The sequence below is a fragment of the Xyrauchen texanus genome, chromosome 37 (assembly GCF_025860055.1).
Source record: "Xyrauchen texanus isolate HMW12.3.18 chromosome 37, RBS_HiC_50CHRs, whole genome shotgun sequence".
Classification (NCBI taxonomy): Eukaryota; Metazoa; Chordata; class Actinopteri; order Cypriniformes; family Catostomidae; genus Xyrauchen; species Xyrauchen texanus.
The window spans coordinates 5,866,549-5,890,559 of NC_068312.1; the positions used below are offsets into that span (position 1 = coordinate 5,866,549).

Here is a 24,011-nt window from a genome sequence, read left to right on the forward strand (position 1 = left end):
ATGTCTTAGAGGTTGCTAGCGCAATGTGCTATCAGTAGCACCACAGGGAAAGTTAAATACAATTGAATTGGTGCAAAAGTCAGTAATTCAGCAGAAAGGGGTCGATTTCAGGGAACATGAATATTCGGAAGCAGCGTGTTGATTTTTTTTCCCTGTCCATGCCGCCCATGCTTTAATAGAAAAAAGTTGAAGGTAGGCATTACATATGGATGAAAGGTTATGAAAAACCTACATTGATGAATGCAACCAAGGACCTTTATGTAGAAAGTAAATATGGACAGTTTACAGGATCATTGTGTCGCAAATCCTTTAGAGCGATGTTCCAATCAAAGTTTTTAGTGTCTGAAATGGAGAGCCAAGATGTGTCAACAATTTAACAAATAGTGCGATAAAGCAAATGTCGGTTTTGCCTTTATGAGGAAATGTATATTTCTATTGAATGTGCCGCTCTTAGGGGCGGACTTAGCACTAGGCAAAGGTAGGCAACTGCCTAAGGCCCCTAAAAGCTGAGTGTTATTAAAGCAAAATAACATATGCTGAAACTTGAAATATCACTGTTATAACACCAATATGATTATTACTGCTGTTATTTTCAGCACAGTCAAACCCTCAGATCAGGCTTTAATGGAATATTCCATGGTTTTACACAACTTCGCATGTTTGTTGAGGCAACAGGCAGGGACATCTCAGATGCTCCAACTTTAGGCCATGGACGTACTTTGAGGTAATGTTACCTCTGCGCTGCGCACTGGTCACACAACCGCACTTTAGATCCACAAACCATAATTTTATGTACTGCATGTAAAAAAGAGCAGCAGAAACTGAGAGGTGATCACTTAATGTCTACGTAGATGCTTTACTTCTAGAGGATGAGTTTTAGTAATGGTTAGAGGTCTGCAACCTGAGCCTGACAAGACCCGAGAACCCGAAGGGTTTCGGGCCGGGTTCGGGTCAGTTTTTCAAGTAGGACTTCGAGTTTGAGTGGGGTTCGGGTTTGTAATTAATGAAAAAATAAACAGGATTACTGAACTTGTTTCACGCATGCTCTCTCGCTCACAGACATGCGCACAAATGGACAAGTTAAATTACTTAAAATATGTAACTATTTCAAAATTTGTAATGATAGGGGCTTAATTAAAATGATTGATTGATAATTTTGCTCTCCCTTAAGAGTTGGCAGAAAATCCATTCTGATTGGCTGGCTTCTATAGGCAAATCTTATAGGCAAGGATGGATCATGAACCGGGCCAATGGGGCCAGTGCCCCGGAGCCTCTGACTACCTGGGGATTCAGGGGGCCTCAGGCTGAGAGGCCCCTGGTTGCATAACACTCAGAAACAAGGCACACCAAATGCTAAATATACACTAGATACATTAAATATAACTAGACAAACAGTGCTTGAATGCGTGCCAGCCATGTTATCTCTTCCAGGTACCCTAATCAGAGGCCTAATATAAAACAAAAATGTTTTATAGAATACTTCCTGATAGTACACGCACATCACCAAGAGTCTATTTGATGTGTGCATCTATATCTGGATTTCTTTTTTTATGATCTGCAATACATCTTTAAGACTCATGTCAATAAGTCTGTCTCGGGTGGCATAATAAAATCATAAAAGGCTGTAATAAAATCACATTTGAAAAACAATTATGCATTTTAGCATATTTGTACTTGGCTTCCTTATGGGCATGAGTGTGTGCAAGTGTGATTTTAAAAAAAAAAATTTTATCCAGTACTGGCCATTTCCTAAAGTTTAAGTGCCTTTGTTAGGTATCAGCTAATTGTGATTTAAGTTATACAGATTTAATTGTCTGTATTTGGGCTTGCCACAATTATGATGATTATTGTCAAACTGTCATCCTTAAGGTGTATGTGTGCTTAATATTCATTCATTGTAATTTATTCATATTTAAATTGAAATCGTAATATAATAGGTAGACATATGTTCCTTTAAGTTCACCCAAAAATGAAAATTCTCTCATTTACTCAATCACCCTCAGGCCATCCCAGATGTGTATGACTTTCCCAGATGTTTATGATTTTTAGAAGAATATCTTAGCTCTGTAGGTTCATACAATGCAAGTGAATGTTGGCCAGAACTTAGAATCTTCAAAAATCACATAAAGACAGCATAAAAGTAATCCATATGACTCCAGTGGTTAAATTCATGTCTTCTAAAGCAATTTGATAGGTGTGGGTGAGAAATATGTCAATATTATTGTAAAGGGATTAATGGAAAGGAGGAGGTGAGAACCGGCTTGACAATATAAATAATAGTTTAATATAAAACTCAACCAAAAAGACAAACACACAAAGGTGTCGGACAGCTGTCCATAAATCTCTGTCTCTCTCTGTCCCACTGTAGTCTCTAGTCGGCCTTTATACCTCTCTGAGGCTTGATTAGTCTGATTAGGGGCCGGGTGTGCGGAATCACGACCCGGCCCCGCCCTCTGCCGTGCCGCATTCCTCCCTCATTCTTTCAGGCCGGGGAGCCCCCAGCATGACGTACATCCCCCCTCTTTCCCTGGATCTCGAATATGACGAATAATTACCATACAAACTCACTATGTGTGGTTCATGCACACAACAAAGTCATTTATACAACTTTAGCTTGGGTCATATAATAAAATAAGGGTATGATTTCTTTTTCAGGCTTCAAAAACGTATGAATGACAGTCAAATATAAAAGTATAAAATTGTATTAATATTTTAATGACCAAAATATGTCTAAATAACTAAAATATATCTCTCTTATATGTCCGATTTACTTTTGATCAATTTTTCAATGTTTTGTTTTCTTTTGCTTCTTTTGTAACCCAGACAACCTGTAGAGATATTATATTATATTATATTACGTTACATTACATTACATTATATTATTTTATATTATGCAATAGTAAAATATTTCTACCTTCAATTCTTCACTTTCACAGATTAATTTAATTAACTCACAAGCCCTTATTTCTCGTGATGGAAGACTTTGAGATTCTGTTTCTTGCATTTTATCATCTCCACAGAAATAGAGCAGGGTACCTGTGGATGTATTTTAAGGCCTACCTTCAAACTCAGTGCCTCTTTTCTTGACATCATGGGAAAATCAAAAGAAATCAGGCAAGATGTCAGAAAAAAAAGTTGTGGACCTCCACAAGACTGATTAATCATCAGGGAAGGTACCACGTACATCTGTACTAACAATAGTTTGCAAGTATAAACACCAAGCAGCCATCATACCCTCAGGAAGGAGAACAACAGCAATGGACCTTGTGAAGATGCTGAAGGATAAAGTTAGACAAGTATATATATCCACAGTAAAACAAGCGCTAAATCACCATAACCTGAAATGCTGCTCAGCAAGGAAGAAGCCGATGCTTCAAAACTGGCATAAAAAAAAAAACAGTCTACAGTTTGCAAGTGCACATGGGGACAGAGATCTTACTTTTTGGAGAAATTTCATCTGGTCTGATGAAACAAAAATGTAACTTTTTGGCCCTAATGACCATCGTTATGTTTGGATGAAAAAGGGTTGCAAGCCGAAGAACACCATCCACAGTGAAGCATGGGGGTGGCAGCATCATATTGTGAGGGTGCTTTGCTGCAGGAGGGACTGGTGCACTTCACAAAATAAATGGCATCATGAGGAAGGAAAATTATGTGGATATATTGAAGCAAAATCTCAAGACATCAGCCATGATGTTAAAGCTTGGTCTCAAATGGGTCTTCCAAATGGACAATGACCCCAAGCATACCTCCAAAGTTGATGTTTCTTCAATGGTTATGAAAATATTTTGCTTGCTTTGTGTTGTTTTAAATGAGCTGATTACCATGGGCTAATTTGAGGGGTACAGAAATTAGGCCAATTTTATATGTAGGTGTGTGTTTCCAGAAGTGAGATAAATCAAACAAAATCTTCCTATGAATACATGCTCATATGAATTTTTTTTGTTTTTTTTATTCTAAAATTCTGAAAATGTTCTTTTAGGGGTAGGATTAGTTATAGTCTAAAGAACTTACTACTAGCTTTATATAAAACAAAATAAGTTTATTGTACTGTATGATCTCATTTTGTAAAACTGTTAAGTGGAGCATTTTCATTCACATTTACCTCACCTACAAATAAAAAAGATTCATCCATCTTTTTAGAGAATGAAAACATTCTTAACTAACAGAAATGAAAATGAGAAGTCAATACTCATGTTGTTGTTAGAGTGCTGTGTAGCTGGTTCCAAAACTTTACACAGAATTAAGCCACCTCTATTTGTTTGTAACATTATCCATCTCAGCTGACAAAAAGACAGGGAGAGAAAGAGTCAGAGAGTAATGTCTCTCGTTCTACCCTCCTGAGGGCTAAACACATGACAGCTGTCATTACCAAAGTGCCCTTTTACTGCTTTCAGTAAAACCACTAAAAGACTCATCTCTTTCTCAAACTGTTGAATGTCAACTGACATATATTCACAACATACAGGAACAGCACACAGCCTGGGAACTGATGTGGTGTGGTGAAGAAAATCTGTGGAATGGTTTCAAATGTTCCAGCCAAGGGTGTTTCTGCCTTTATACCTACAGTATATTTAGCCTATTCAACAATTCATCATTGCTGGTTACATTTAATAATGAATAATAAATAAATTCATTCAGTTTATTGTAAATGCACGCCATTCTGTAACAGAGGTCCATATTCTTGCTAAACCTTAATCCAATTCCATAAATGCAGATGAGGAGTAGAAAAATCATTCCACAGCTAAATGCATTTAATGTTCGGGTCCCAGATTTAGCTGGTTTGGTGGTAAATGTAAAGTTGTGTATCTCTCTGCAGTGCTGTCAGATTCTGGTGGTGAACGGAGTGGATCTGGGCATGCAAGACCAGGATGGATTCTCAGCAGCAGACCTGGCCGAATACAACGGGCATCAACAGTGTGCCAAGTACCTCCGCACAGTCGAAAGCATGGTTAGACACACACACACACACACACACACACACAAACAAACAAACAAACACACACACACACACACACACACACACACACACACACACACACACACACACACACATGTTGTGTTTCCATGTTTTATGGGGACTTTCCATAGACATAATGGTTTTTATACTGTACAAACTTTATATTCTATCCCCTAAACCTAACTCTACCCCTAAACCTAACCCTCACAGAAAACTTTCTGCATTTTTACATTTTCCAAAAACATAATTTAGTATGATTTATAAGCTGTTTTCCTCATGGGGACCGACAAAATGTCCCCACAAGGTCAAACATTTCGGGTTTTACTATCCTTATGGGGACATTTGGTACCCACAAAGTGATAAATACACGCTCACACACACACACACACACACACACACGTATTTACAGAGAAAGGACTCACCCTCATGTTGTTCAAAACCCTTTGGAGAAGTTTAGTGAATGGTCTGTGCTGCTCTCTTCCATAAAATGGAATTGGATGGGGACCAAGGACTGTCAAGTTCAAAAAGGCACCATGAAAGCATCATAAAAGTAGTCCATGTGACTTGTGCACTACATTCCAACTGTTCTGAAGACTTTGTGTGAGCAATAGTCTGGAATTTAAGTAATTATTCACTGAAAATCTGGCATTTTGTTGTATGGAAAAGAGCAGCTTGGACATTCTGCTATAAATAAAACCTTTCATGTTCCACGGAAGAACAGAAACAGTTTAGGTTTGGAATGACATATGGGTGAGTAAATGATGACAGAAAAAGAGTTTCACAACAAAAAGTAGATCTATCATTGTAGTTTTTTTGATCTGGAGTACTCCAAAACATGTTCATGAAATGCTTTCATTTTTTCTGGTCATTTGATTTGTTGAGCCTTTAATGTTTGTCACAGAGTTTCTTGTAATGGCAAGTGTTAATTGTACATGTATACATTGTGTGTCTACAGAGAATAACAGTTTGAGGTTTAGTGTGTCCCCAGAGTAATGATGTGGGATGTTCATCAGCTGTGAACTCCTTCGTTAGTGTCTGTAATTAACTTCTGTGGAACATGGAATTCCCTGCCTTAATTACACTCAAAGAGTTTGCTACACAACACTTTTGAAATCTTTAGACTTTTTCTAGGATTAGTAATTAGTTATCTAAGTTTACATGTGAGTTACTGTGAACTCCAGAACCAGTTTATTGTTCCTCATGATATGATCACGAGGATTACACACTCACATAAACACTCCTTTTTCAGCACTGATAGTGATAAAGTTACTATAGTGATGTAAAACTAAAATAATGTAAATAACAGTTGCATAATGAGTGAATTCTTTGCAGAGACCTGTATGCAGTAATTTGGTGAGTAAATATTTTGGATGATGTTTTAATGAATCACTTTCCTTCTGAACACATGATTTGCCTCTCAATCATTTGATTTGAAAACCTCTGTGACAGTTGCTTATCTGATCTTAAAATCAAATCTGAAAGTGATTACAGCTGGTTTGCTTACTTAGTCACTGAATTAGATGGCCTGATTCATTTTCAAGATTTCAGACATTTTAAGGAACTGTCAGTTTAATCGTTTTTGGCCTACATCATGATTTTAGCTAATCTCAGGATTTAAATGAATTTATGGTATCTCAGAATAACTAATTTTATGTAAATTTAAGTCATTTGAGGCACCCTTGGAAATTTGCTGAGGCCCCCTAGTGGGCTTTAACTATCTAGTGGAGAACCACAGGGTTACAGTATATTTCCATTTGGTATAAGTGGCACTAGTCCTCACTTATAGGCCCTTTCACACCGAACGTGATGCAAAAAAACAAGACAAATTGCAGACAAATGGCACTTCACTTCTGGTGTCATGAAGATTTGAGTCCAACCAGACAATGATGGACTATAACTCTTAAAATGGAATACATAGACTACCAATTAAGATTTGAGTCCAACCAGACAATGATGGACTATAACTCTTAAAATGGAATACATAGACTACCAATTATTACCAACAAAAGCCTTCATCAGTTAACTAGCAAAGGACAATTGCATCTATGTGAACTTCTGCAGTTAATCCAGGATGAACTTCAAAGACATTAGTCATTAATCTTACATTTCATAAAAATAAATAATAAAAAACTTTGTTTAAACACTGGCCACAGACAATTGAGTTTGCAGGAGGTAGCCTTTTTTTAAAAAAGCCTATCATTTTATTGTGGTATGTGGTAAGCTAGCAGGCTAATTGGCTAGCCTTATGCCAAAGACTTTCTAGCAAGTAAGTCCACTGGTGACCATCTTTGGAATGCTCCCATCCCGGGAGGCTATTTCCACTCATGACAGTGCAGCTCCTGTCTACTTGAATGGGGGGACAAAAAACAAATTGGTCAGGATTACGATCCAAGAACATATTTCAAATCAGCAGTAAAATCTGACACAATAGTATCATAAATTGTGCTTCTTTACCTCAGATTACGAAAAAAAAAAAAAACACAAAAAGACCCAACAATGTTTACAATGTTTATAGCTAATGCACGTTCTTGAGATGATTGACAGGCGATGTCTGTATCTAAAAGGTGATTGGACTTTTACTTGTAAGTAGGACCTCCTTTCACATCTGTTGATCATTGGGTGCTAGAGCTTCTTGATTAGGCTTTCCAATTTCTCCCATTCATTTTAACAGAAGTGGCCCATCTCTGCTCCAGTTTCAGGGTATGCTAAAGTAGTATGCTGAACGGTTAGCTTGCAAAATGTAAGCTAATTGAAAAACACAAAGAACTAAAATGTTGAATGTTACAATGCATTATTTTGGTAATATACTATGATGTGTAACATCACATTTAAAATAAATTAATTGTATTTATATAGTTATATTGACCATAATATCAAAAACTTTTCTGTGCTTTAAGGTATGGAGCTAGAACAATGACTACATTTCTAGAATTCAAAATTCAGATTCAAACCCTTAAGTCACTCTTCTAGCTCCATACTTCAGCGCCAGCAATTTCGATGGTTTGGGTAATGACAGCAGCCCCTGACATGTGATCCAAAGCTCAGATTTCAGGGCATTTTATCACCTGGTGAGGAAGGAAAAAAATCGACACTGTAAAAAAAGAAGAAAAAAGCCCCACTTTGTTTGTGCACAAATTGCACAAATGCTCGTGTGAAAGGCTCTATAGAAATCCATTGTTTCTATTCAAAATGTTCAGCGTAGAGAGACATCCTGGCAAATATTTCTGTTTGATGTGAAAGGGCCTTAAAACTAACATTTACACAATAAATAGAAAACCTGTTGATCACAATGAATGCTGCTGTTTTTACACCAGGTTCCAGATTTATGCGTATTGAACCCGAGATCCAAATGTGAAAAACAATTCAAGAGTCTGATCCATATTGTTTTGAGAGAACATACATTGAGAAGTCTGATGCATTCAAAATCTGGCTTCTTTTTAGAGCGTGGAACACAGAGTCTTGTCACGGGACCCTTCCGCAGATCTGGAGTATAAGCAGCCTGACTCGGGCTTGTCCTCTCCCAATGCCACCCTGCCCACCGCGGCCCCCCTGGTGGCCCACTTTGACATCTGCTCGCCCTCCAGCTCGCTGTCCAATTATGATTCTGCAAACTCCAGCCAGTCTGGCACTGGAGGGAAGAGGAGTAGCACACCTCCCTCACAAACTCCTACAGGTCAGAAAAACACACACATTTACAGAAATCAGTTAATCCGTGCAGATAAAGCTCTCCGACTTTAGGTTTGCAAAAAATTGTTGAACTCCACATACTGCATCCTGTTACCAAAAGACCCATTATGACAGTCAGCAAAGAACCTTTTGGCCACTTGCACATTGCAAAGTTATAGGAGTGACATCTGCATTTCAATACAGGTGTAAATGTTTGAAAGTATCGTTCTTCAGGATTACTTATGGAACTCTGTGTGTACAGAACGGGATTAAGCACTAATGGGGTGTGACTGAATTGAACTGTATTTAGCTGCAGTGTGTTCGTGGTCTGAAATACACTTCTGTTTCAACCATGTGGTCAAAAAAGAATTATTTTAATCCCTTAAATGTGATGTCAGAAAGATTGAATTATTATTGTTAAGGGGAAAATGTCACAAGATAACAGGGTAAAACAGAATGTGTAGCAACAAAGACATATTCTTAAAAAAAGCTACATTGTGAAAGCATGACTATTCAAATGACTTTGAATAAAAGCATGGTTTAGGTAGAATTTTGTCAATTCTATGAAACGCATTCAGATGTAATGGTGATGAATGCAAATTTGCTGATATTCCTATGAAACCACATTCAAAAATATAATTCATGTGCAATTTTTTTTTAGTTAAATTAGATTCACTGAAACAAAATAAAATCTGTCAAATAACATGAATAAGTTGAGTTTATTGTTAGGTATATTAGCAGTAATTAATGTTTTCACATATCACACAAATGGCACTGCTTCATAAGAAGGGCCCATTTAGTAAAGTCCTCAAAATAACATTTCATAAATGACTTTTTAATGACATGTTTTTCTCTTTATTTCCTCCATTGCTATGTGTTTTGAATACATCTCCTCCTCTAAAGTAACACATGCAGAATTTCCTGTCTGCTTAATGCAGAGTGTTTAAAGCATTATCTTAACAATGGTGGGAAAAGTTGAGCTGGCTGAAGCAGAACACATTGAGCACTGCTGTTGCCATGGTGTTGTCTGGGATACTTGCAGTGAAACATCCCTGTAATGTCCTCTAGTGGACACAAACAGAACATTCATGACCATTATTTAAGGTTCATAGGAGTCTAACTCTTTTCTGATAAGTTTTATTATTTGCACTACCAGTCAAATGTTTGGACACCGTTGACTTCATTTATGTTTCTCATTTACTTAAAAATCTTTTGATTGAAATGTTTATGCTTAAATGCATGACATTTGTTCGGTAGACAAATATAAATTGCGCCTATATATGAATTTCTTTATAATTTTTTTTTACCTCCCTAATTTGGAATGCCCAATTCCCAGTGCACTCTAGGTCGTCATGGTGGCGTAGTGACTCGTCTCAATCCAGGTGGCGGAGGACGAGTCTCAGTTGCCTCCGTATGAGACCGTCAATCTGCGCATTTTATCACGTGGCTTGTTGAGGGCGTTACCACGTAGACGTATCGTGTGTGAAGGCTTCATGCTATTTTCCACGGCATCCACACACAACTCGCCACGTGCCCCTGCGAGAGCGATAACCACATTATAGCGACCACGAGGAGGTTAACCCAACATGACTCTACCCATCCTAGTAACCGGGCTAATTTGGTTGCTTAGGAAGCCTAAGATGAATTCCTTTACAAAACTAACATTTTATTTGTATTTTTTTTAACACAGCTGCAGCATTAATTTATATTTATATATTCAGATGTATAATTATATATTCAGTTGGATTTATATATTTAGAATTTACATTTATACACTTCCGGTCAAAAGTTTAGTTTTAGTTATAATTTTTTTCACATTTAAGGATAACAGTAAAGTCATCAAAACTATGGAAGAACAGAAATGGAACTACAGGAAACTATTGTGTTGTTTTTATGTAATAATTTAGCATATTCAAAGTAGTCACCCTTTGCATAGAATTTGCAGAAATGTATTCTTGGCATTTTCTCAACCAACTTTTTGAGGTGTCACCCTGGGATGATTTTTAAACAGTTTTGAAGGAGTTTTATTTTTTTTAATAATATTTTAGTTTTGTATGTAAATAAATTAATATGGTGGCACAATTATAACTTTTGTCTACAAAACTAATTTAAAACATTTAAGCATACGCCTTCAGATCAAAAGATTTTTAAGATCATGAGAAACATTTCAGTCAAGTGACCCCAAACTTTTGATCGGCAGTGTATATTCAAATGTATTTTTTTATTTATAACTATATATTCCAAAATTGTACTATATATTAAGGGTTTTATAACTATACACTTTAGATTTACAATCATTTATATTTAGATTTATTACTATTCGGATATACAATTCAGATATATAACTATGAATTCAGAGTTATATTTATATATTTTGTATTTATAACTATATATTTGGATTTACATCAATATACTCAGGATTATGTCAATATATATAGGATTTATAACTATATATTCTGATGTATTACTTTATATTCAGATTTATAACTATGCATTCATTTTTACAATTATATATTACACATTTTGAAAAATATATTCAGAATTCCTATTCTGACAAATATAAATTGTGCCCAAGTATACATTTCTGTACAACACTAATATATATATATATATATTTTTTTTTTTAACTTAGCCAAAAAATTTATTTCTATTTATATATTCAGTTACTTTTACATTTTAGGATTTGCATTTATATATTCAGATTTATAACTATATATTCAGATTTGTATTTATATATTCAGGATTTATATTTAAATCATCAAGGTAAGGTTTGGGGGTTTGTGACAAGTTCTTTAATTCTCAGGGAATGAGGAAGCAGGTGGTGCCATTCTCAGTCCATATAATCTCAAAGTTTTATTGACAAAGACTTTGCTTTGCATTGGCTTCTAATGATCACACACACAGAATCAAACGTGGCTCTCACTCCCCTCCGGGCTTCTTTTATCTCCCCAACGCCACTAACAGGTGCGAGTCCTTTTCATTCATTTCTCCCGGCCTTGCTCTCCATTCACAAACCAGCTCAGCCAAACCCCCTTCCACAGGGTTAAACTTCATCTAATTAAACATCACATTTATTACTGTTTGGATTTACAATTATATATTTAGATTTATACCTATTAATTCAGTTACATTTATATATTATGGATTTCTATCTATATGTTTGCATTAACAACTATACCATATATTCAAATTTATAACTATATATTCATGATTTACAATGTTCAATATACTGTGTGTGTGTGTGTTTTATATATATATATATATATATATATATATATATATATATATATATATATATATATATATATGTATATATGGAATATTAAAATGTGGATGGTAGTAATAATAAAGAATGATTAGGTGTGTCCAAACATTTGACTAGATGTGTATGTTTTTAGCCTGACGTCATAGACGGAGGAGGCACTATGAATATATTTAAATATAGTTTTTCTTTGCCTAAACCAGTCCAGAACGCACAAAGGACATATCAGGACATTAGCGAGGTCTGTAGCTCAGTTGTTCTTTGCTTCTTTGTTGTACTTGTTCTGTGTATGATGATGTACGACTGAATCAATGAATGATTAAGGCATTGTGTTTATTGTAGGAGCTGCTGATTCGGCCATCACAGACATGCAGATGTATATGGACATGTTGAATCCTGACACTCAGAATGCGACCGAACCTGCACACCTGCCGCCGCCTCCGACGTTTCCCCCAACCGAACCTCCATCAAACTCCACCCACATCCCACCTCCCCCACCTACATACCCTCCACCCAAACCACCTGGCGAGGAGGCCTCCGACGAGTACCTGAAGGTGAAGAGGAACCTTCGGAGAGTGGACAATGACATAGTAAAAAAAGAGGTACATTTATGAATCTTTGTGTTTTTATGCGTTTGTGTTTTTTTTATTTGAGATATATTATGAATTGAAATTAGACCGTACCATAAGTTTAACTTGTAAAATGATGTGCATTATAGCTAGATCTATCATCATTTACTGACCCTCTCATGTTGTTCCAAACCTGTATGACTTCCTTTCTTCCATGGGACACAAAGGGAGAAGGAAGACAGTTTGTTGGTCTTAGTCAGCAATCACTTTTATTGCATATTATTTTCCAAACAAAGAACGTAAACGGTGACTGAGGCTAACATCCCAACAATAAGAGGGTGAGTAAATCATGACAGAATGTTCAGAATTTCAGCCATTTAATTGTCTGTGTATGCATTCATTCATTCATTCTGAGCTGCACTGAATTAACTCTGCTCAGAGGACTGTGAATGCAGCACGTGGCCTTTAGTGAGTCTATCTACTGTATATTGCTATTAAATTGAATAAACTGAGATATCAAGCCATGGGGATAATAGACCTGAATCACAGCATTTATTCATGGAATATATGGGGATCTTGCTTTTATAAATGAACAGGATAAAATGAAAGTCTTTAGATGCACTATAATAGTGTGTTTTATTAGCTTGCAAGAGTGCACGTGTGCTTATATTCACATGAACATCCTCCACTACATAAAAGGAAGCATCCTGACAGACATGAAGCGTAAGTGATAGATTTGGAAACCATCTGTACAGAAATATAGCACAAATTGTGCAACTCACGTGAAGTACACAAGCGAGATCATTTTTCAACAAAAGGTAATTGTTTGCTCAGCCTTAGATACAACTTTCCTTTTCCAATATTGACATTGATCCATCTTATTTTTCAACCCCCTGTCAAATCCAATTCATTCCAGATCAAATCAATTTCAGCCCTGCATTTTCTCGTTGAATATCCAGTTTCACTCAGATATGTCTTTGGCTCCTGCCAAACTTTCAAGAATATTTTATAATATTTCAACCACCTTTATGATGTTATTGAGAAAAACACTGAATGTCATCAAAGTCAACATGAGACCCTGTTCGCATCTCATTTTGCGAACCAATAATGTAGAGCATATGTGTGATTTTATCCATTGGGAATTGATTGGATCGTGAAAGTTGGGCATTCCTTTTAAGAATGGAGTCAGACCTGAAAGAGAATTTGCTGGATCAATTCCTAAAACTGTGCCTAAAATCATTTCAGAGGAAAAGCAAGCTATTACCTGTTGATTTAAAGATTACAAGGGCAAATATGCAGTGTATGTATGTGTGTGTATATATATAAATACTATGCGTATATACTGTATTTGGAATAATGCACACCAGTGAATCGTTCACAATAAGACCTGAAGCATGCATTAAGAGAGTAAATATGTTAAATGTTTATTTAATTTTGACTTTAAGAGTACTAAATAGCGTCAAAGCCCAACTCATGTCTTGAAAATGTGCTCAAGTGATATAATCTGACAATAACAAAGTTCACTCAATTACAGGGACCAGCTTGACAAGTTAGCTGCATCCCAACTGAGCAACTAAATATTCCATAGAGCTTTAGTCATTCTGTGTAAGCTCATAATAGCAAAGCTTTCCCTGTGGATTTTACACTGAAACATCTTAATGCACACTTACCATCCACTCATCTTTTTTAATTGGCTTGGAATACATATGTAGGAGTACGATAACATCTCAGTTAGCTTTGGCGGTAAAAGCAACACAATATGGTCTAATTAACCATTAAATAAAGCTCAGTGTTCTTTCATAAACAGCTCACAGAGTGGCCATTAGAAAGCTGAATAATCATACTAGCAATGCATGTTCTGTTGCCTGGCCAACAAGCTTCAAACCATGCATCAAAACCAGCCCTGTGCATGCCAATCAGCACTATGCGGCAAAGTCCAGGGCAGGTGCACACACACACACACACACACACACACACGATATTGACTAACACACTCGTAGACAAAAACACAATGCTACTTTTGTGTTCCTTATTATGAGGGCATCCATTAGCAAAGCCAACCTACCCAAAGCTCTATTGAAGCACTGTATGATGGACTTGTCGATAATTTAACTTATTAAACTGTCAGCTTTGCCAGCACATGCCAACAAACAAATTCTCAGGTCGTTAATGGGAACTAAACTGTGTTGTACTTATGGCATCATTGCAGAGATAATGCGCTTATTGTGAGTCATGTTTGCTAAGTTTTTGATGTAGTAGCTCAGATCTTGCCATCAAGCCTTTTTTGGATGTTGAATATAGTAGGGGCTACATTATGGTTTCTATTACGTTGTCAATTATTATTTCAGTAACAAAGAAACAGATTATAACACAATCCTTTTCCTTGAATGCATTTCGAACATTTATCCTGTGATCATATCATCAGAATGAATGCAATTAATGTAGGAGTACTGAGACCACAGTACTGAGACACTTTTCAGTTTTTCGAAAGCAAAGCAAAATAAATGCATTTAAAAAACAATAGTGTGGGTGTGGCCTAAAAACATTTTGATTTAAACAATAATATTTACTTGCAGAACCAACTGAATACCAGAGATAGCAGATAACAAATATAACTATATAAAATTTTTAATTAAATTCAAGTAATTAAATTATATTTTCAAATAATTTTAAGATGAAGTCATCTCTTCATTTTTAAAAAATGGCTGGCAATGGAATTTTCCAAAACTGAGTAGGTTTGTTTATATTAGCTATTCGGTATTCTGTGTATCTATTTTGTAAAATACAAGCATGTACTGTATTTAACTAAATGAATAAACATACATTCCATCATTTGCGCAAGTACATGAGGACATAGCAGCTTTTAATTACTTGAAGTTCAGTTATGAAACTCTATATGGCGCAAGCTGACAGGTTCTCTGAACTTGTTATATGTTAGCCAATCGTCTAGCACTCAAGCAATGTGTTAAGCCAATCAGCCCGCGTGGTGTAAGCTGATGGGTCCTTTAAAATGTAATTAGTTATCCAATTGACTTGCATATTTCTCTCTTTTTCTAACATTTAAATTGCTCAGTTTTGCAGATAAGTCATTTTCACTGCAACACACTGCAAGATTCGATTTTCTAAAACCCTCCTCCTCCCCAGCACCACTGGTCTAGATATGCTACATGGGGATTTAATGTATGTTTAATTGTGTAGCAGCATGTCTTCTGTTTGTCTAACTGTGCAGCAGCATTTCCACATGTGAACACAGTATGTCTGTGCATGTTTTTGACAGTATAGAAAGTCATCATATTTGATTTGCAGCAGCAGCACAGTGTAACAGATCTTGTCTACCATGTGGCAGCAGTGCAGTGTATAAATTCACGCAGATACGTGTCAGGAGATTCAGTTAATGTTCACACCAACATTTAGAATGGGGAATAAATGCGATCTATGTGATTTGGACCGTGGCATGATTGATGGTGCCAGATGGGCTGGTTTGAGTATTTCTGTGACTGCTGATCTCCTGGAATTTTCATACACAACAGTCTCTAGAATTTACACCAAATGGTGCCAAAAACAAAAAACATCCAGTGAGCAGCAGTTCTGCGTACGGAAATACCTTGTTGATGAGAGAAGTCAACAGAGAATGGCCAGACTGGTTCGAACTGACAAAGTCTACGTTAACTCAAATAACTGCTGTGTCCAAATGTGGAGTAATGCTATTCTGAGATGCAGGTTGTTGCTCTTTTGTTGGCATAAGGGGGACCTACACAATATTAGGCAGTTTGTTTTAATGTCGACTCTGTCAATGACCTCTGAGCCCAAGAATGACCCTCAACCTGGCCCCTGTCTCTCCACTCTCACACTGTCTCCCACTATGCCAAAGTTAATAACCTGTGTTGAGTCACTTGTGGAAAATTGTGTGTAAATTATCCCATTTTGCCTATAACTTCAGATAATTTGGAGCTCATCATTAAGTAATGAGTAATGTGAGCCCCACACTAAAAAAGAGATCTATTAAAAACTTAATTTGTTTTCTAGACAGCAATGAGATTAAATGGCAAGCAAATTAACACTTTAGTGTATTTTAAGAGTTCAAGAAGAGATCTCATTGTCTCAAATGTGCTTGGATTTGCAAAGGAACCAAAGTCTGTAATCAAATGTTAAAATTTGAATAAAAACTCCAACATTTCTAATCAATTTATTTCAAGACTAAATTATTTGAGCTATGCTATGAACATTCATTTTATACTTTCTATACGTCAAAAATTTTATTATTCGTTTCTGTTTATTTCTCCAAAAGCATGTTAAGAGAAACATCTGAGACAAAGTAGATACTTAAATGAAGGACTCTTAAATCTCCTGAGCTATGAAGGAGCAACCTCTGAGGAATAAAATTTTATTTTGGGACATTTCGTCATATTCATCATATTTTGTCAAATTTAATTTAATGTGATTGGTTTTATAATAATGTAATTTAGTATTTTGGTCACTAAATGAGGGATTGAACTCAATGGGAACATTGTGTCAGATTTAGAAAGTATTGGAATAAACAATGTATTTGCTGAAGAATAAAACATGATCTTGCTTGGCTGCCACAGCAACACAAGTATGCATAGCAACCGCACTACTCAGGTTGTTCAGTCAAGTTCAGCTCACTCTTGGTTAGTTTGTTTAAACAGCTCTAATACATTTGAATACAACACCATTTAGCCCTGCATTCAGGCCCATTTTAGGCTATAAATCACTCCACTTAAAATATAATGTCAAGTTCACTTTCAGGCTTATTTTTATTACAAAATTAGCACTTTAGATAGGTGACAATTCCGTTAGACTTTAATGAATAGTACACACAAAAATCAAAATTCTGTAAATCTGTAGGACTTTTACACCCCATAGTCCATAGCTGTTATTCGCTGAAAATCCTGCTTGACAGCCGTGGTCACCATTCACTTCATTGTATGGAAAAGAGTAGCTTGGACATGTTGCTATAAAAACTTCCTTGTGATTAACTTATAGATAGTTTAAATTATTGTGTTCCACAGAAGAAGAAATGCACGCTTGTTTGCAAAACATGAGGGTGAGGACTCTAAATGATAAAAGTAATATGTGAACTATTAAGCTAGTAAGCTAATGTGAACTGTTGCTTACTCAGTAATTTCTTATTCACCGTGCACTGGCCGGTATAACATATGGCCAAGACAGGACTAATATTGACGCCTAGTAGCATGGATGCACAGAAGTTAATAGGGTCACTTGTACTTGACCTTAAAAATACTTTTCAAAAGTACTCTTAATTTTCTCTGGGCAAAACAAAATCACGTTGTGTTTTTATTTCTTAGCGCTACAATCTTATCAGCCACTCTCTCTCCTTATCATCTGCAATTCTGTAATCAGCTAGCTTTAAGGAGACCTCCACATTTATTTGTAATCAGATTCCCATCAGTAGCCGCTGTGCATAATGCAATCCTTCCACCAGTGAGAAAGCCGAGCCCGGTCGGCCATGCCCACCAACTTTGTCACAATGCTTTGCATAAGAGACCACGAGCACTTTGGCCTGTGGTTGGATAACAGGTAAACATTGAAGTCACTGCTCTGGGATGTGATTGTCGGGTGGGGAGAAAGAGGGGCGGGGAAAGGCCAAACAAGCATCAGGTAGAGTGATGCACAGTAGAATGGAGATCTGATGACACCTGTGCATCTACAGGCTCTCAGTTTGAAGCTTTACCTAATGTGACAGCACTGTGGAAAGAAATACGGGACAACTGACAGGGTAAGACTGGCATTTGGTGATATTTTGTGATGAAATCTTGACAATACGAGTGCATGTCAAATGTTAAGACTGTTGGCTTGTGGAAACTCGTGCTTTGGTGTGTTATTATGCAATTGTCTTTGCAACGGCTAAGGGTGTTTGTTGTTAGTTTTGCACTAATTTCCCACAGACTTCTGCTTGAACATTTATTTGTGATTATTTTACGTTTTCTTCTGTTTAGTTATTGAAAGACTGGTTAGACTCGGTTTAGCTGATTTGAGATAAACCATGCTAACCTATACACCTTTTTAGATGCACTGCATGCAAAGTAAGATGCACATTTAATGTAGCAATGCATGAATTTCTTCACTCAACTGAGCTTCATCTAATGCTACTGCATGTTAATTTGATCGGTCGTGTAAAAAAACAACAGAGTCATAAGTATTGGTGACCGTTGATGAAATATTCAGCAGGTTTTAGATAGACTCAAGTCCATCCACATTGTCTGTAGGTCAGCTAGCCTTTCAAGCAGCGATTTCCCTGAGGAATAATGATAAAACCTGCACTGGGTCGGCTCGAGTTACACTGGGAGGAACTGTGCAGGGATCACAGCACTTCTGACAATAATGCAAATTGAATGATGCAAGCACATGGATGGATAATAGCAGTCACAAATGCAGTGTGAGAAGAGAAAGTCACAGATAACAGAATACTAGATGTTTTAATCCTCTATATAATTTGTCACAGATGCTTTTTTATATTTTGTGTCCGATCTGGTTGCTTTCAGGTAGAGATTGAACAGTACCAGTATAAAGTTTGTTAACTGATGCTTGTTATTTTTTTATTTTTAAGTGTCTGATATAACCTATGTGCATATTTTTTAATTGGTGATTATTATTGGTTATATTATTATTATTGAGGTTAGTGATTATTTAATAGATTTTTTAATACATTTTAATTATTGCTATATTTCTGCTTTTTGATACAAACTTTAAAAAAATCATTAGACATCATTTTACAGCAGTTAAAACACAGTAGGAATATTATAGTAGAAAATGCAATATTTTAATAATAATAGTAATGATACCATTTATTAGTAATATAACTCTTATAGGTAATGAAAGGTCAATTTACAGAGAAGATGAACAGTTACCATTGTTACCGAATATAAAATTATATATATATATATATATATATATATATATATATATATATATATATATATATATATATATATATTTTTTATTTTATTTTAATGTATTCATTTTTTTACATGCAGAGATTTTTTGCTGATAATTCCCTTTGATGAAATTATATATTAAAGATGATTGCTGGAGTGACATGCATTATTAGTTTACAAAGGTTGTCTTGGTTTCTTAGTGTGGACTTGTCATTTGATCTGTCTCTGTGGCACTGTAATGTTAACCTAAATTAATGTAATATTTGGATTAGAGATGAACAGCACACATTTGATAGATTATATGGCTTCTTTTCTGTCAGTATTTGTTTTAGAATTGCATTGCTTAAGGTTGATTTCTATGCAAATTCCAGGGTTTTGCATTAGGAAAATCTTAAGCAGAGCTTTTTTGTGTTGGACATTTTATCTCTTGAAACTGTGGCCAAGACATTTGTAATGTAATATTTGTACTCCACTTATTGCTATGGGAAATGCTCAGAGGTGTAATGTACTGAAGTAATTGTACTCTGAACTTAAGTGTAATATTTTGGGAAATTTCTACTTGTACAATTTTCAAAGATTTTTCTCCTTACAATTTCATTTAGAACTTTGAAGTACAAGTGATCTAAAGTAAAACATTTAAATTAAAACAATCACTTAAGATGGAAGAACTTGACTTGAACATGAACACAGTCAATGATGAGATAATACTCCAATTCAATTTCAAGTTTAATAAAAATTTTCTGAAACTTGAACCATTTCAAGTAACAGATTTTATGCCATTGATTTCATTTTAACATCTGGTGTGTCCTAGAACCTTACATATTCAGACACTGAGAAAAGTGTTGAAGTACCTGTTTTGTATTACATGTTTGATGCATTAATTTAATGCATCAAAGTTACTTTAATAAGAACATGTGAATTTTATTTTCTATTTTGTATGTTTTTGGCTAGATATTTGAACTTATAATGGAGTAAAAGTTTGGCACAGAACCTACAGTTAAAGTCAGAAGTTTACATTCCACAGATTTCATACTAGCAAACTATAGTTTTGGCAAGTAATTTGGACATCTACTTTGTGCATGACATGAGTAATTTTTCCAACCATTGTTTACAGACAGATTGTTTCACTTTTAATTACTATCACAATTCCAGTGGGTCAGAAGTTTACATATACTAAGTTAACTGTGCCTTTAAACAGCTTGGAAAATTTCTAAACGCCTGAAATTACCACGTTCATCTCTACAAACAATAGTGCGCAAGTATAAACACCATGGGACCACGCAGCCATCATACCACTCAGGAAGGAGACGCATTCTGTCTCCTAGAGATGAACATAGTTTGATGCAAAAAGTGCAAATCAATGCCAGAACAACAGCAAAGGACCTTGTGAAGATGCTGGAGGAAACAGGTAGACAAGTATCTATATCCACAGTAAAATTAGTCCTATACTGACATAACCTGAAAAGCTGATCAGCAAGGAAGAAGCCAATGCTCCAAAACCACCATAAAAAAGTCAGACTACAATTTGTAAGTGCACATGGGGACAAAGATCTTACTTTTTGGAGAGATTTCCTCTGGTCTGATGAAACAAATATTGAAAAGTTTGGCCATAATGACCATCGTTATGTTTAGAGGAAAAAGGGTGCGGCTTGCAAGCTGAAGAACACCATCTCGACCGTGAAGCATGTGGGTGGCAGCATCATGCTGTGGGAGTGCTTTGCTGCAGGAGGGACTGGTGCACTTCACAAAATAGATGGCATCATGAGGAAGGAAAATTATGTGGATATATTGAAGCAAAATCTCAAGACATCAGCCAGGAAGTTAAAGGTCAGTCGCAAATGGGTCTTCCAAATGGACAATGACCCCAAGCATACCTCCAGTGTTGTGGCAAAATGGCTTAAGGACAACAAAGTCAAGGTATTTGAGTGGCCATCACAAAGCCCTGACCTCAATCTGAAAATTTGTGGGCAGAACTGAAAAAGTGTTTGCGAGCAAGGAGGCCTTCAACCCTGACACAGTTACACCAGTTCTGTCTGGAGGATCGGGCCAAAATTCCAGCAACTTATTGTGAGAAGCTTGTGGAAGGCTACCCAAAATGTTTGACCCAAGTTAAACAATTTAAAGGCAATGACCCATTGGGAATGTGATGAAAGAAATAAAAGCTGAAATAAATCATACTCTCTACTATTATTCTGACAGTACACATTCATAAAATAAATTGTTTATCCTAACTGACCTAAGACAGGGAATGTTTTCTATGATTAAATGTCAGGACTTGTGAAATACTGAGTTTAAATATATTTGGCTGAGGTGTATGTAAACTTCTGACTTCAACTGTGTACTTTAAACTAAAATGATAGTTCACCCAAAAAATGTTATTCTGTCATCATTTACTCACCCTCATGTTGTTCCAAACACTTATGACTGACATTGTTCTGTGGAACCCAAAAGGCGAAAGAATGACAGCATCCGTCACCATTCACTTAAATTTATCTAGAAAAATAGATCATTTTCAGCATTCTTCAAAAGGTCTTGTCTTGTGTTCAATGGAAGAAAGAATGTTGAGAATGATGAAGGGGATCAAATGACAACAGTTTTTGGGTGAGCTATATCCCTTTAAGAAGAATTTCTCAGGACATTTTACACCCCTGTAGATGTTAAGCCTTTATTAAAAGCAGATGGAGCAAAAACTGTTTTAAATCAGCAGTGAGGATTCATTATGATACAGGAGTGAGTGACAGCTGAGGAAAGTGAGACAGTTGAGTTTAGTGATACTGAAAGGGCATACAAGGGGTCAGTCAGCCTCTCTTACAGTCCTCTGTGTGATTTTCCTCTCTTAAGTCTATAAAGTTTAGATATCCTTGTTAAAGTTTAGCTCTTGTGCCATGAAAAGTCTTTTTGTATTCGGCTAAATCTGCTCGAGTCACATGAGGCTTTACTACCAGAGCTCAAGGGTTTATGTGGCTTATTTGTCAGCTTTTATTCTGCAAAGTCGAAGCTTGTAAATTCAGTGTGTAATGGAAATTTAGTTAAAGAAATGACAATTATGTAATTATTTACTCACCATCATGTTGTTCCAAACCTAAAAGAATTTGACACGAATTGAAAAAGAATGGAACACGAAAGGAGATATTTTGAGGAATATACTGGTCATTCTTTTCCATGCAATTACAGTGAATGTGGACTGGAGACCTAGGTTGAAAAATGCAGCAATGTCCAATTAAAATAATTTTTTTGTGTCAGATCTTTTTTTTTTTCCTTGGTTAATCCAGTTCACAAAACCAGTCTGAATGATTTGTGCAGGAATTGGACAGATCCGGTTCTCAAGTTCTAGTCATTGGTCACTGCAGGTTAAGATTATCTGTGAATAACAACTTGTATTTCACTCTGTTCCTCACACAAAGCTTTTGCATGGCTTCAGTACAGTTTTGGGAAATATTGCACAAGTCGTATCGGCCACTTCAGTGATTGATAACTTTATGGTGTTTTTACATATTTTTAGAAGCTTGACAGCTTCAGTTCTCATTTATTTTAATTGCTGTTACGATCCCTTGTTGTCTGCCCCGTGTTTTCTGTTTCACTCACCACTTATCACGTTCCATGTCACGTTTTCCTTGTTGTCCGCCCCGTGTTTCACTGTCCTTGTATGAACTACACTTCCCGTCATTCCCCGCCCTCATCACCGCTGTCACAGCGTTATTGTCCGCACCTGTTCATGATTTTGTTATTACCGTGTCTGTCTATTTAAACCCTGTTGTTTTCCCTTTCCTTTGTCGTTCGTTGTCGTTTCTTATACCATGGTCTGGGTGAATACTCGATTCTGATTGGCTGCAGGGTGTCCGTTAAAAAGTGATAGAGGACACCTAGTAAAGTAGTTCTGGTGAAACTGCCTGTCTACCATTCGAAATTAATAAATAAATGCGCTGCCTACAACAGCTGTGAGTAACCATAGCAACAGGCAGTCAAAGTATCCATTAACAATTTGCTCTATCAAAACAAACATCTAACGTTAGTTAGATATTACATAGCCTACTAATACAACAATGAGCGGCTTCGTTATTTCTTTTAACATTTATGGAGAATATGACAACTTTGACGACTGGGATGCTGCTGAAGAAAGAAAAAATGTAAATAAAACGGAGAAACGACACAAAGAGACAACACCGGGAGAATTGAATCAAATAGAAGACGAAAAAGATGAGATCAACACGAAAAAAAATACGAAATGGGCAGTAAATACACTCAGAGACTTTATTGTTCAAAAATAAATGGACTCCAGCTTTGAAAATTACACCGCTGCTGCTCTGAATGAGACCCTGCGGGAGTTTTACGCAGCTGTCCAGACAACCAAGGTAGGAGGAGAGTACAGCGTTTCAAGCCTAAGGAGCCTGAGAGCCGGTATCAACCGCCATATAAGGGAATTCAATATAATAACTGACACCAGATTCATGACCTGTAATGCTGTGTTTAAAGCAATAATTAAGTGTTACAGAAAAAGTGGTAAAGATACCAGCGTTCACCATCCACGTATTTCTGAGTCTGATCTTGAAATCATAAAGAATTCACCTGTACTGTCTCCCGATACGCCCCTTGGCCTGGTCAGAAAGTCTGGTTTGACATCCAGCTGTGTTTGGCTC

The 24,011-nt window shown here is 36.3% G+C and overlaps 1 protein-coding gene across 3 annotated transcripts in view; it reads left to right on the plus strand.

Moving 5' to 3' along the window:
- espn (espin) overlaps positions 1-24,011 on the plus strand; it is a 128,545-nt gene that overhangs the window by 42,531 nt on the left and 62,003 nt on the right. For 2 of the 3 annotated variants that reach the window (XM_052108420.1, XM_052108421.1), the window contains exons 5-8: positions 4,820-4,951; positions 6,293-6,313; positions 8,402-8,633; positions 12,231-12,490. In XM_052108420.1, the coding sequence (XP_051964380.1) occupies positions 4,820-4,951; positions 6,293-6,313; positions 8,402-8,633; positions 12,231-12,490 (645 nt within the window). The remainder of the gene's footprint in view (positions 1-4,819; positions 4,952-6,292; positions 6,314-8,401; positions 8,634-12,230; positions 12,491-24,011) is intronic. The other variant, XM_052108423.1, reaches the window with a different exon arrangement.